The following is a 14173-nucleotide window of genomic DNA, read 5'->3' as shown; positions in this document are numbered from 1 at the left end:
TAGAGATCCTCAGATGAAAGGAACCATAGCCCCCGAGCTGTATTAGATAAATTATACTTATAAAAGATGGTGCTTAACGGTTAACTGCAAATTCACTTACAGCTTCCTGCTCTTAGCAAGTAAGTTACTTGTATATAGTTTCCTCAGTCCGAGTTTTCACTTTTGTGGATAGCTGATTGGGGTAACCGGATTCCCATATAACAAAATTCAATAACTATTCTGCCCTACCCCAGAAATAGACCCTGTGAATAGCCCATGAATGTTTTAAAAAGCAAACTTAATGTTCTTTCAGCTGTATATCCAAGCTCCTCCTCTTCCTGCTTGGCTGGCCTGATAGTTGTCCCTCATAAAAGTAATGGTGGTTAGGGCCGCCTTCATCTATAAGTCACTTCCTGCTCCTCAGAGATGCAGTATAGTATCTCAGGTAAGTTTATTTTCAACTATATTGTTTCCCCCCAAAATACATTTACCTAGTGCTCTTCATCCATAGGCCTCAAAACCCAGCGTGAGGGTGGGCAAGCCTATTCATCCTCGTTTCACAGATGGGAACATTTAAGCATGGAGAAGTTAAGCCAATATTTACAGAGGTAGGTATGTCAATTCTGGGGGGTTCATAACGTGACTACATGACCCTGATTTTTAGAGGCACTGAACTGAAGATAAGGCTGTAGGATCTGAGCACCTCTGAAAATCAGCCCAGAGATTTATTGAAAAGAGTATTCCAAAACTGAAGCACCCCAAATCAGAGATCACTCCAGAAAACAGTGAATTAAGTGTTTTGTGCCAGGTCACACAGTGAGTAAGTGATAGGTCTCATGATGGCTAGTACTATGCTCTAGCCATATCTCTAGGTTTAATAGGATCACGTGAACTTCCCAATCCATTTCTCTGTTCTCCTTTTGAATTCAGAGAAATACTTGTGATTCCAGCCAGTTTGCTTCACCTGTTGCAGAGGCTCAGCAGTTTTGCCTGAGCTTTACTGTGATTTTTATTTATTTATTTATTTATTTGAAATTGACATTTAAAATAAACCCCATGCAACTGAACTAAAATTAAAAAAAAAAAAAAAGTGCATCAAACTGGTAACGTTTTGTAGGCTCTGGTCTCACATGTGGCATTGTGCAATTACTCATCTTTAACAAATCCACTATGAGAATGGACTTAAACTTGTCTTGTAAACTATTTACCTTAACACAGTTATGAAATCATTTCCCAAACCAATTAGCTTTTGTGCTAGCAAACGCAGGGCTAAAGAACCTGGAACAGCCCTAATTTAGGAGAATGCCTATAGGGATTTCCAATACCAAACCCCATTAAGGCTTCCTCCTGTACAGCTATTTAATCCAATGAGCTTTATACTTTTTAAATGACAGTTAAGCTGCCTGTATACCCAAATTCCTCAGCTTTCTTTGCAGGGGTTTGTTCAGTGAGGAATGGCTTAGGCCACTCAGTTACAGAGCCACTAGACTTTATTGCCGTGTTATTTTGCTTAAATAGCTCTTTAGATGACTGTTACAAAGTGATCTGCAAGGTATGTGTCATCTCTGTCCACTTTTACCTAAGATCTCTAGTGACTGCAAATGGAGAGATTAATTCTCAAGTGCTCATTAAGTTGTGCTGCTTCTAGTATACCGTGTTCAAAGCTGCTAGCAATTTTAATGTTCTACCTTTCCAAAGAGGGAACATTAAATAAAAGAAAATCCGTTTTAATAACCAAGCTATTATAATGCCTTCAGCTTCTAGTAGCTCTAATAGGCTCTGCCAATGGCCCCAATCCTACAAACACTTACAAGCACGTTTAGCAGGTGACTAGAACCATTGACTTCAATGGGAGAATGCCCGTGAATCAAGTTAAGGATTTACATAAATGGTATTCAGGGTCAGGCTGATGATAGGACTGGAAATGTGCTAGTTGTTACCTTTGTTTAAACAGAGTTATAGCTGTGATGATTCCCTGAGAACAGGGATTTTCAGGGTTTTATAGCGCCCCCTGTTCTGAGTGAACTCAGGACAAGCGAACCGAATGATAGCAAAGGAGAATGAAATCCCCATATGCTTTAATGCATCAGAATGTGACAATTGCCATTCCAGGTAGGGGCCTGGCTATTCTGAGAGTATTTGTATCAAACTCCCAAGGCAGACATGCTGCACTGATGTAAACTGGGACTCACACTAGTAACGTAACCTGTGAATACGCCTGCACAAAGCTTACTGCAGGGTCAGGGCTATTTGACCATTTTGTTAAGCAGGAGTTTCCAGCTGGCAATAGTACAAAAAAGCTAAAACAATGAGCTGTCAATTTGTTGGAAGGTATGAATTAAATGGCTGTATAGCTAGGAACAATGATATGAAATTAAGAATAGGAGAATTTAGGCTATTGGGAAACTTTGCCAAATATTAGTATCTTTTAGCTTCTGCAATGGTTTCCCGAAGACAGTGATGGAAGTCTCGGTGTTTGAAATGTATTAAAACTAGACTGGATGAAGTGCAGGAGAAAATGCTGTAGGAAACCATTCTGCACTGATGCCAGATAGACTAGATGTGACCTAATAAGTCCCGTCTATCACTAACTTCTATGTTCCATTATAATTAATGCCTTTGTTATTTCTGGAATTGATTGTTATAATTCATTGTCCTCTTGTCTAACAGATCATATTATTAAGAAACTGCAGCAGACACCGAGTATGCTGCTGTTAGAGTTCTTTCTGTGTCTAGATTGTTTGATCATTGCCCTAGTTTTGATAGATTTTCATTAGTTACCTGTCCGATTTCACTTGATTTGCTTGAACTGATTTATATGTGTGTTTTTTTACCACTGTCCTCTAATAAGCTGAATCAGAACTGCTTTGCTATGTGTCTCAGTCCCTATATTGTTCTCAGCTAATGTTGATTTTCCTTTAGTTAAGTGGTAAGGATATGATTTTGAAACACAAGGATATGGGTTCTAAACTTGCAGCTGCTGTGAAATTCTGCATGACCGTTATGTGTTGTGTAATGACCTTCAATTGTAAGCTTTTTAGGGCAAGGGGACTGTCTTTCAGTTTGTGTTTGTACAGCACCTAGCACAATGTAGTCCTGGTTCATGATAGTCATTTCTACCACAATACAAATAATGAACAGAAACAAAAATGAAAACGGTGAAGTCCTATAGGTGCCCATGACAGACTTGTCATCATATGGTTCTTGGTTTTCTTAAGGTTAATATCTGTTGATTGTGCTAAATATAATTTTAAGGTAGTTGTCACTTTGGATTCTAACTGAGTCTAATTTATGCTATGTGAATATGGAGTTTGTATTACTTTTTCATGTGTACAAACATGAATCAAATTTTAAACCACAATTGAACAAGGCACATGTTTAAGACTATTTTGTGCTGTGTAAATCACCCTGGGATGTCTTGTGAAGGGTATTGTATAAATTTAGCATATTGCTGTTCAAGGCCCTGATTCAGCAAAGCTATTATGCACATGTTTAAATCCCATTGAAGTCAATGGGAAATAAGCATTTGCTTAAGAATTTTGCTGAATCAGGGCCATAAGATAAACATTCCTCATTTGCACTAAACTGGTATAAATAACTGGATTCCATGAATTAACAAGTCTGTGAACATACACACAAGCAAAGATGATGCATCCTGAGATGTTTCACTTGTTATCACAACTGTGATTTAATGTTATTTATAACCCTTCATTATTATAGTCTTAGTTAGGGTTACCATATTTTGAGCCTCCAAAAGGAGGACACTCCACGGGGCCCCGCCCCTCTGCCCCAACTCCGCCCCTTCCCCAAAGTCCCCGCCCCTCCCCTGTTTCCCGCGAACATTTGATTTGTGGGAAGCCTGAAGCAGGTAAGGGGGGTGTGGGGGGAGGAGGCACGGCCCAGTCTGGGCCCCCCGGCGTTTCCAGCCTGGGTCAGCTCGGGCCCTGGGGTTCCGGCCCGGGGCCCGGCCCCCGGCCGAGCACCCCCGGCCTGCCCAGCACTGCCGGTCCCCGGCACCGCACCGCTGGCCCGGCCCCCGAGCCCCCGGCCCAGCCCTGCATGTCCCGATTTTCCCGGACATGTCCGGCTTTTGGGGATTTCCCCCCGGACGGGGATTTGGAGCCCAAAAAGCCGGACATGTCCGGGAAAATCCGGACGTATGGTAACCCTAGTCTTAGTTCAGTTTGTTTGGGGGGAAAAAAAGCAGTGGTCTTGGTATTATGTGGTATTATAATACTTTGGCATCATGATATTCAATGTTTGCTAAATGGTGGGGAGGAGACTGACTTTAGTTTGTGCTAATTATAGAGTGAATTAAGGAATTGCTATTACATTAGAGAGCTAACGCTGTTTCTGAAACAATGTCTCTGAAGAAGTTTTTGAACTAATGTGTGCTGTAAACTATGGGCCAAAACCATTTCTGGAGTAACTCCATAGGAATCAATGAATGAACTGAAGCCCATAATGCAAGAGAGACTTGCTTGCTAAGCGATGGCCAGATATTTTGCTCAGAGCTGTGCAGCATTGCTGTCAAGGAATCCTGAAACAACTGGCCAGGTTTCATTGCAAATTTGAAACTCAGTCCAGGTTTGCTCAAAGGTTTATTGGCCTAGTGAGCAGAGATGGTCAGAACACCCCTGAGTTTTGGGAAAGTTTTTGGACCTTGTTTTTCTGGCTGGCCCTTAACGCTATAGTGAGTCAAACAAACACCACTCCATCCTGGGTTATGACCATCCTCAAACTTTGGGCATGTTTGGCTCTGGAGTTGGTGACTTGCTCTAAATTCTGTAAGGGACCAAACAAAAGACCTGGATCCAAACACTCACAAATGTAGCAGAAGTGTGTCTAGGGAGCTAAACTTTGTGCTATCTCCACTTTCAAGTGAATGTAGAACCAGTCATGAGTGAAAATTTTAGTTATTTGATTTATTTATAGGGTTGTATGCAGCCCCCAATACTGTGCAATCGGAATGCCTCACAAATATTAATCTATCCTTTCAGTAACCCTGTGAGGTAGGCAAGTATTTTATAATCTCATGGAGGCTCAGAGACCAAGGCTTAAATTTTCAGAAATGGCCTATGATTTTTGGCAGCTCAGTTTCTAGGTGACCAATATGAGACATCTTGAGGCCAGATTTTTCAGCGACTGGAGAGCATAAGGGGAATTAGGAATGGGGGTGTACACAGAGCTGCTGGCATGGAGGGAGAATGGGGGGGCCCTGGTATTGGAGGAAAGTGGTTGAGGGTCACAATCCCTGGCAGAAGAAAGATTAGGGGATTCTGGTATGGGGGGAGAAGGAGGAATGGAGAGGCTTGTGCGGGAAAGGGGAATAAGGGTGCATACAGACCTGCTGGCATGAGGGGAGGAGACTATGGGACCCTGGAATGGGGTGGTGCACACAGAGGCCCTGGTATAGGGGGCACACAGTCCCAGGCATGAGGGAGAGGGTTGGGTGAGTTGCAAAGAGTCCCTGAAATAGAAGAAGATGAGAGGGTGGCCCACGGGTGGAATGGAGGAATGCAAGGAGCTGCTGGTGAGTGCAGCGAGCTTGGCCTACAGAAGTTATGAAGGACACAACCCTCTGGTTATATCTGAGAATTGTGTGTGATCTCCATGAAGAAAATCAGGCCTTAGGTGCATGAGCGGCGCCAGGGTTTTTGCCGCTCTAGGCGGCAGCGCTCCTTCTCTGAGCATTCAGGGGGCCTGGGGTCTTCAGCGACGGGGGTCCTTCCGGTCCGCGTCTTTGGGACACTTCGGCAGCGTGTTCTGGAGCGAGTGAAGGACCCGCCGCCAAATTTCCGCCGAAGATCCGGAGCGGAAGGACCCCCCGCTGCTGAATTTCTGCAAGAGCGGCAAAATGCTGCCCCCCAAATCCTGCAGCCCTAGGCGACCGCCTAGGGTCACCTAGTGGAAGCGCCGGCCCTGCCTAGGTGTTTCAAGCTGAAAACACTAAATCAATTAAAATTTTGTCTTAAGCAACTTGCAAATCACACAGCGAGTCACTGATGGCGCTGGGAATACAAGAAGAGCTCCTGAATTCCAGCCCACTTTCTTCTCTGGGGCTGATTTGTGGTTTCCCATTTAAATCCATGTAAAATCATTGAATTTTTAGATCTGTTCAAACTGGAATTTCAAAGTGAAAGTTGAGGTATCTGAACCCCACGCTGACTGAAAGCAAAGGAAACATTTACACAAATCTCTCTAAAGCAAACCTGATGAATTCTGCAAGGTCCTAACCGGATTGAATGGAGTAATTTATCTGAGTGCTGCATGTTAATTGCAGCTGAGACTTGAGGTGGGACCTAGCAAGCTAAAAGGGAGCCTTCGTCCTTTTCAAGCCAGCAGGAGCTGTGCCAAGCTGGTCTCGGCTGGAAGTCTTTCTTTGTAGATCTTACAGGCTGTCAGGATGAAAGGTAGATGTAGGCTAAAAATGGCTCAAGAGCATGGCTGGGTATATGCAGGGAATAGCAATGAGAATGGAGAAGGGTAATCTAGTAAAATATGAACTAAAAGGCAATGGACATTGTGGAAACCATTCAAGGGGGAGCGGGGGGAATGTGCATCCAAACAGGGTATGTGGCCAGGACAGAGGAAATGCTGGATAAGCTGAATGAGGAATGTCATCAGAGGACAGCAAGAGTGTGAAAAGGAACAGGGAAGACTCAATGCATGGGTGAAATAAGGAATGGGGCTGAAAAATACTTTGAAAAACAGTACAGCACAGAAATAATTGTGCACGAGAAGGCGGCTTGATCTGACACAGATGTTGAAATCTATTCCATACCTTTTTCAATGTGATAAATCTAACTTCAGAAATAAAACACACAACCTTCCCATTTTCAGAGTGGTAGCTGTGTTAGTCTGTATCAGCAAAAACAACGAGGAGTCCTTGTGGCACCTTAGGCCTGGTCTACACTGGAGGGGGTGGGGGAGGAATCGATCTAAGATATGCAACTTCAGCTACGAGAATAGTGTAGCTGAAGTTGACGTATCTTAGATCGACTTAGAATTACATACTTCACGTCCTCGCGGCGCGGAATTGATGGCCGCCGCTCCCCCGTTGACTTTGCTTCCACCTCTCACTGAGCTGCAGTTCAGCAGTCGACGGGAGAGTGATTGGGGATCGATTTATTGTGTCTACGCTACACACGATAAATCGATCCCCAATAGATCGATCGCTACCCGCCGGTCAGGCGGGTAATGTAGACGTACCCTTAGAGACTAACAAATTTATTTGGGCATAAGCTTTGTCAGATGCAAGATGATTTGTAACCAAGTTCTTTGGGGGATTGGAACATGCCTAATTCTTTGAAGTGCCATGTCAATTTGTGACATGAATCAGAGGGGGCCCAAACCAGAACCTTTTATCCAGCAGCTAGTGGATCCTGGGCTGGGTTATGGGTGCAGTGGCATAAATGGCAAGTGCTAGCCAGAGTTGTGAGCACAGCAGGTGCAGACAGGGCAGAGGTATAGGTGCAGAGGGCATAGCTAGCCGAGGTTAACCAGAGGTGAAAGTGCAGTGGGTCCAGCATTAAGCAGGGATGGCCTGTTGGGGAACATAGCTGTTGCAGGTAGGCCAGGTGTGTAGGAGAAGTGAATGCTTTTGGCAGGTGCTGGACAGAAGTGTGGGTGCAGTTACGGTGAGGAGACAGCAAGTGTGAAAAATTGAGACGGGGTGGGGGTAATAGGAGCCTATATAAGAAAAAGACCCCAAAATCGGGACTGTCCCTATAAAATTGGGACATCTGGTCACCCTAGGTGCAGTGGTCACAATGGGCAGAAAGGTTGGTGGATGTGCAGCTGGTGGGGGCTGGGCAGGGCAGAGATGCGGGTGCAGCAAACCCAGTGAATGGGGCTGGTTAGCAGCTGGCAGGGGCTGGGCAGATGTGTGGGTGCAGCTGGCAGGGGCTGGGCAGATGTGTGGGTGCAGCTGGCAGGGGCTGGACGGTCTAGCTAGCAGAGAGGCACCAGAGAGTGCAACAGGGGCGGACGCAACCGAATCAACCTTCTTCCCCGGTCGCCCCTCCTGTCTCCCCCGACTTCTCTTTGGAGTTCTCACCCCGCCCCTTGTCCCCCCTCCCCTCCCCTCCCCTCCCCGGGTGACGTCACCCCCAGCTCAGCCGGCGCCATTTTGAAAGTGGAACCTTGGAACGGGAGGGGGGGGCGGACGAGCGAGCAGGAAAGACCGACTCGGAAGAGCGGGGGAAGCCGAACGGAGCCGGCTTTACACCGCCCCCCCCCCCCCGGTACAATCTGCCGCCATCCTCCCTCCACGCTCGCCATCAGCCCGGCCAAGGGGGCCCTATCTAGAGCTGAGAGGCAGCTCTCTCTGACCCGGCCGCTATTGGCAGCCCAACATGGCAGGTAAGGGGGAGAGTGCCCCCTCCTTCCCGGGGGCCGGCCCCCGCTGCCCATAGAGCCCAGGGGGCGGGGGGATGTGTGTGTAGGGGCAGGTGAGGCCACTAAAATGGCCTTGAAAGCAGCCTGCAAACCTGAGCTGCCGCTGCCTGTTATGTGTGGAGGTGGCAGACTTGCTCGTTGGGTATATCGGTCTCCTTCTTTTCCTCTTTCTCATTCCCCCTCTCTTTTTTATTTTTTTATTCCTTCCTCTGAAAATGTGGGCTCGGTTTCTCTTCCTCTTTTTTTTTTAATTTGCATTCCTAAAACCTTCAATCCTGAAATGCAATTTGCATCGCCCCCCCCCCCCCTTAAAATATATATATTTTTCCTTCTGGAAATCTGTGTTCATTCCCCTCTTGCTTCCCTGTTTGCAAAACATTTGTATTTCACGAGGAAAAGGTGGTGGTGGTGGCTGGGTTTGGAAGAAGCCCTGTATTTCTGAAGTTGAGCATGTTAGGAGATTTCCAAGCAGGGTGTGTGTTTCTTGCTCTCTCTCTCTCTCTCTCTCTTTTGTATTTCTTCCCTAGACTTTCTGGTTTTGCGAGGGAATTGCTCTTCGGTGTTGCGTTCTTTAAGTGCAGTTTGTAGAGGTGCAGATGTGCTCAGGAGGGTGGCTGTAGGGTGCAGATGTGATTGTGTTTAGAGAGCAGCTGCACCCTACTGTAGGGTGTAGTTGTGTAAATATCTGCAGATAAAGGTGAAATTGGGAAGAGGATTGTAGTTTGTTAGAAAATTCAGGTATCGCTGAGTGTGTGCAATAATGTATGGTGTTTTTCTTCTTTTCTTAATTCTGGAGATTTATGATCATTCTTTATTTTGCAGATTTCTTATCTTGCATCCTAAAGTGCGAATTGTAAGATTAAAAACTGATCCACATGCACAGGATGTCTCTTCCTTTTACTTTTTCCCCTTGTAATTTTTTTTTCTTCTGGTGATATGTTCGTTTCCCCTCCTCGGCAAATTAATTGCCTCTTCAGTGCCTTGCATTCTGTATAGCAGAGTGAGAGGCTGTATTTAGTTTTGCACCTTGCTTCCCACACACATACCAGGCTATCCCACTCCACCCTTCTCTTTCCTTTCCTTCTTTTTTCAAGGGAAACAAGGCCTTGAATGTAGCAAGTTGTATGAAAATTAAAATACAGTTTGCTGCATACGGTAGGTATATTGTTTTTTCTTGCAAACCATCATTCTCAAAATGCTTCCAAGGTGTTAAAAGTAAGAATTAAATAGCAAATAGCAGAAGTGGGGGGAGAACAAGAAAGTGGGTGGATAGGGTTGTGGGTGGTTGGGAAAGATGCTGTGGGTGGGATACTTGTCCAATACATGTATCCAAAACAAATATTGCTATTCATATTGTCTAGATGGACATCCTGATAAGATTTCCCCCATCACCTTGGCTGATTCTAGTTCAGGTTGTCTCCCCGAGTTCCTGGACTTTGTAAGCAGCTCCAAATACAAACCACAGTGTAATCCTTTTCAGACTTTCTGCCACCTCCTCCTCTCCCCCCCCTCCCCAGTGTTCAGGCAGCCTCTTGATCTTTCATGGAGAGAAACTGCTCCTGACTTGAACTTAATTTAATTTGTTCCTCAACTTGGTGTGATTTGTGTGTATGTGTGTGTGTGTGTGGGGGATCCTTCCTGCATGCCCCCTCTTCCCCAAAATTTTGCATCACATTAACAGCTACATCTGTTGTGTAGTCCTTTTTGGTTGTTGTGGGTTGAAAAGGAATTTCCATTTTGATTGCCTCCTGCAGACAGAGCAAACTTGTTTCCATCTCTCTTCCTGTCTGGACCCAACCCAGTGATTTGTTAAGAATGAAATGCAAAAGAAATGGGTGGTGTTTTTTTGGCATTTTGGTGGCAAGGTTCAAATGAATCACTACCGTCCGCTGAGGCGGTAATGTTCCTGAAGTTTTCTCTTCGATCCATTTTCTATGGTAGTTATACTTGCTGTTAACTTCAGGCAGATTGTTCAGTTTGCTGCACAGATTTGTTGCTTTTAAAAAAAACCTAAGTCTGACGGTTTCTTTTGGGACTTTTATGGTGAAGGAGGAAGAGGATTATAAACTTGCTTTAAAACTTGTTTTCTCCAGCCTGAAGTACTTAGGTGGTGTAATGTATTTTCCAAAAGAAAAATGAATTGTTTCTTTTTTTATAAAGTGCAAACATTTAATATTTGAAATATTTGGAAAACTTGTAGGGGCCATTCTGGCATCTAATATTTACTAAGAAATTGAAGTCACTTGTAAGTAAAGTGCTCTGTTTAGAGGGCGCTGACGTTTTTAAATTTAAAAAAAGTGTTGTGAAATATACTAACTGGTGCTCGTTTTAACCTGGCATAGTTTATTAACACTAGCTGTGTTTGTTTTGATAGTTTTGTGAGTTTTCAACAATTGTAGAGAGCAACTTTTATCATTCCTGCTGCTACTTTTGACAGATGTTGCTTTGGATATTGGGCAAATCACTGACAAAAGCAATATCAGGATTGCGGGTGGGGAGGGAGTTGCAGGGGGGAAAAGTTTGTAATCAACTTTTGGAATGTCTATATTTGCACAGGAAATGTTGTTTTGTTGTAGGTGTGTACGGTGCTGTCTAAATTGTGTCACTGGCCAGCTGTGGATACTGCCTCTGTGTTTACTGGAGTAAACACAAAACTCAGACTGATTTAATGAGGATCTGTTTTATTTTATTTTTTTGTTTTTTCTAGGAGCTGGAGGAGGAGGAGGGAATGACATTCAGTGGTGTTTTTCTCAGGTGAAAGGGGCTGTAGATGATGACGTAGCAGAAGGTAAGAATAAACTTTATTACAGTGAATTAATCTGATTGCTGATGAAATGTAGCAAGGGTGTTGCTGAAGTTTCTCCTTCAGAATTGGGTTTAATTATACATACTTTTATTAAAGTAGGAAAGCAAGTGGAAACATCCAGGCATCCCAGTATATTCTGGAATCAAGCTTATATGTGGTATAAGTGGGTGCAATTCAGCTGACATCCATGGTCCTCCTGCTGCTTACGTCAGAGTTGAATTTGGCCCATAGATTGCAACAGTAGTTAACTTGTTTTCCAAAATATCTGTCACATGACAAATAGTCTCAGTTGAGACAGAGCTACTAACTTGTCTGTTTTCCCCATCAATGAAATGGGGATAATGATATTTACGTTCTTTACAGGAGTGTTGTGAGGATTAATTAATGTGTGCACAGCACTTTGAAGATGTAAGGTGCTGCATAAGTGTCAGGTAAATCTTCGTCTTTCCATCCTGCATTAGCCATCAGAATTAAAGTGGAATTTTTGTACAAAATTACTCTTTAAGTGTCAGTTATTTTTCATGATGAATTATTATTGGAAACTGCTGTAAGCTTTTGTAGTATAGGGCTCCTACCCTGCCAGTGACAGATGTCACCTTTTTAGCAAAATGGCTGCCTCCAGTTGATGATGCAAAAATTCCATTTGGAATTTTCAAATTATGCTTGTTTCATGGAAGGAGAGGTCTTTATTTCCTTTAGACTATTCAGACTTCTGGGCTGAACAGGGCTCTTGATCCTTCTTGCCACTCCATGTGGGCAGAGCCCCTCTGACTTGAATGAAATTCTTCATGGTTTTAGGGGTCCATTTATTCAGAGCAGCTTGCAAGATCAAGACCTACAATAGTTTTCTCTTGCAAAAAGCTGACTTTGGGTGTGTGTTTGTATGACTTATTTGGCATGCACAGCATTTTACACGTCCTGTACTCACTAACAGGCAAATGAGAAAAATATTTGTTGTATTTAAGAAATTAGTAACTTATTTCATTTCCATTATTTTTTACTTTTGACATGGTCAGATTTAAATTCTGGAATTGCTGCTACTGTAGGGACACAAGTGTTTTGTTTTTATTCATGACCTGCAACCTGTGGAATTGATGCCCTTCAGAGGTTTTGTCTGATGCTTATCGACTGAAAGATAGGTTTTTGGAAGCAAGTAGGTTGTAATAAATTTCAGTACCTTTAATATGATTTTTATGTAAGATGGATATATTTTAAATTGTTCAGCAGTTACATTTTAAAGATTGAATGTTAATAATTTATATAACTGTTGTTCATTTTTTTCCTACCAGACTTCAGTTTCTGTCGATTTTCTTGTTAATTGACATTCTGTAGCTATCTGGCTTTTGAATTAAATGCAAACAATTGAGGAAATCTTGACTCTGCCTATTTCTCCACTGATAGAGCCTATGAACTAAGAGAGAAAAACATTAGAGCTGTTCCATTGATGTTCATGCATCTGTTCCATTAAATAATACTAACGGGTGGGGTTCCCCCTCCCTCCCCCCCCCTTTTTTTTTTTAAATATATCTGTGATTAAATGGATCTGGAAAACCAAGAGCCAGTCTCCGTTCTTAACTCCCCTATTTGTTCTTAAATATTATAGTGCCTACACATTTAGTATGAAAGATGATTTAGCAGTCTCTCACTTCCTGACAGCTGCAATAGCTAGTCACAATGGGTCGAGTTAAAGGCCACGAGTACATTAACTAGCTTGTCCAGCCTGACACTCAGTGTTGCCTTTAACAATTTTTTGTCTAAATATCCATTTCTAATTGTACAAAAGGTATAAGCTGCTCATTGTGCGAGCTGTCCCTAGATAGAGACAAAGAAGATTATAATGACTGCATAGTCAGCTATATCATCATCTTGTAAAGGTGTTTTTTAGTGTATATTACAGGGCTTCTACCTAGGGCCTGGGATTTTTGTAGTAAAGTGGTGCACTGGGGTGGCTGCTTTAGTAAGGTCACTAGGAAAATTTAAGTGGGAGTATCTGACCATAATGGATTTTGTTGAGTTGGAATTTTTACCCATATGGCTGACTCCTACATGGCATGCTGAAAACCCTTACAGAACAATTGAAAGATGTCTGTCCATCTAATCAAACTAACTTTAGCTCCCACCCAACTATTTAAAGGTACTGGTATACTTCAGATAGATCCCTTATCCTTGAAATATTGTTCCAATGGTTTAAATACTGTTTAATTGCATTTCTTAAGTTTATTTCCTTGCATTTGTTATATTTCTACCTGTGTACTGAGTAAACACATCTTTTAATAATCCTCCTTGTGAATTTGGGACTATAGTTTTACATGTTTCAGGTATGTGTAGTCTCCCTAAATTGCATGGGAATAAGTATGCAATGGCTTTAAGTCCAGTCTGGTAATCTTTTTCTCTGTCTGCCTTTCTGCTTCTTCCTTGTAAGCAGGCTGCATATTGAAAGTTTACAAGAATGTTGCTGTCTGAGCCTTGAGAGGGTGGTGGTCTTTTAAATGTGCATGTACTGCCTCCTCACAAGAACGCTGTGATTATGGAGGGAAAATGCTGGTTATTGTAAGATTGCAACTAGTATGTGTGTTTTTTGTTTTAAAAAGTGATCTTAAAAAGACAACTGAATTGAATATACACAATTTAGAAGCAAATTCCTTGTAATACTACTAGCTTGGTTTGTTAAAACTGAAACAATTTTAAAACTCTAATTCACTTTTCACTTTGTTATGCAGTTTATTTCTTGCATTTCTTTCAGCATAGAAGGTTAAAATAGAGTAGTTTCACTTTTGTTTGGAGTGAAATGTTAGTAAGTTTCACTTTTTTGGTTCTTTTGTATTAATGCACCTAGTGCAGTGGTTCTCAAACTGTTACACTGGTGATCCCTTTCACATAGTAAGCCTCTGTGTGTGACCCCCTTTTAAATTAAAGACACTTCTTTACATATTTAACACCATTATAAATGCTGGAGGCAAAGTGGGGTTTGGGGTGGAGGCTGACAGC

At 42.9% G+C, this 14173-nt stretch overlaps 1 protein-coding gene across 12 annotated transcripts in view; it reads left to right on the top strand.

Annotated features, from left to right (window-relative positions):
- Window positions 1-390: 390 nt before the first annotated feature.
- Window positions 391-14173, top strand: part of PPP2R2A (protein phosphatase 2 regulatory subunit Balpha) — an 84237-nt gene continuing 70454 nt past the window's right edge. For 2 of the 12 annotated variants that reach the window (XM_065584498.1, XM_065584502.1), the window contains exons 1-2: window positions 8432-8521; window positions 11087-11167. Coding sequence is in view for 4 of the 12 variants with exons in the window: in XM_065584492.1 (XP_065440564.1) it covers window positions 8447-8521; window positions 9474-9534; window positions 11087-11167 (217 nt within the window). In the remaining 8 variants the exon portion in view is untranslated. Of the gene's footprint in view, window positions 425-8016; window positions 8344-8431; window positions 8522-8564; window positions 10317-11086; window positions 11168-11548; window positions 11617-14173 lie in introns of those variants that run through there. The other 10 variants (XM_065584501.1, XM_065584504.1, XM_065584492.1 and 7 more) reach the window with 10 other exon arrangements.

Source organism: Chrysemys picta, chromosome 2 (genome assembly GCF_011386835.1).
Source record: "Chrysemys picta bellii isolate R12L10 chromosome 2, ASM1138683v2, whole genome shotgun sequence".
NCBI classification, from domain to species: Eukaryota; Metazoa; Chordata; order Testudines; family Emydidae; genus Chrysemys; species Chrysemys picta.
This window is presented reverse-complemented; position numbering and strand designations above follow the sequence as displayed.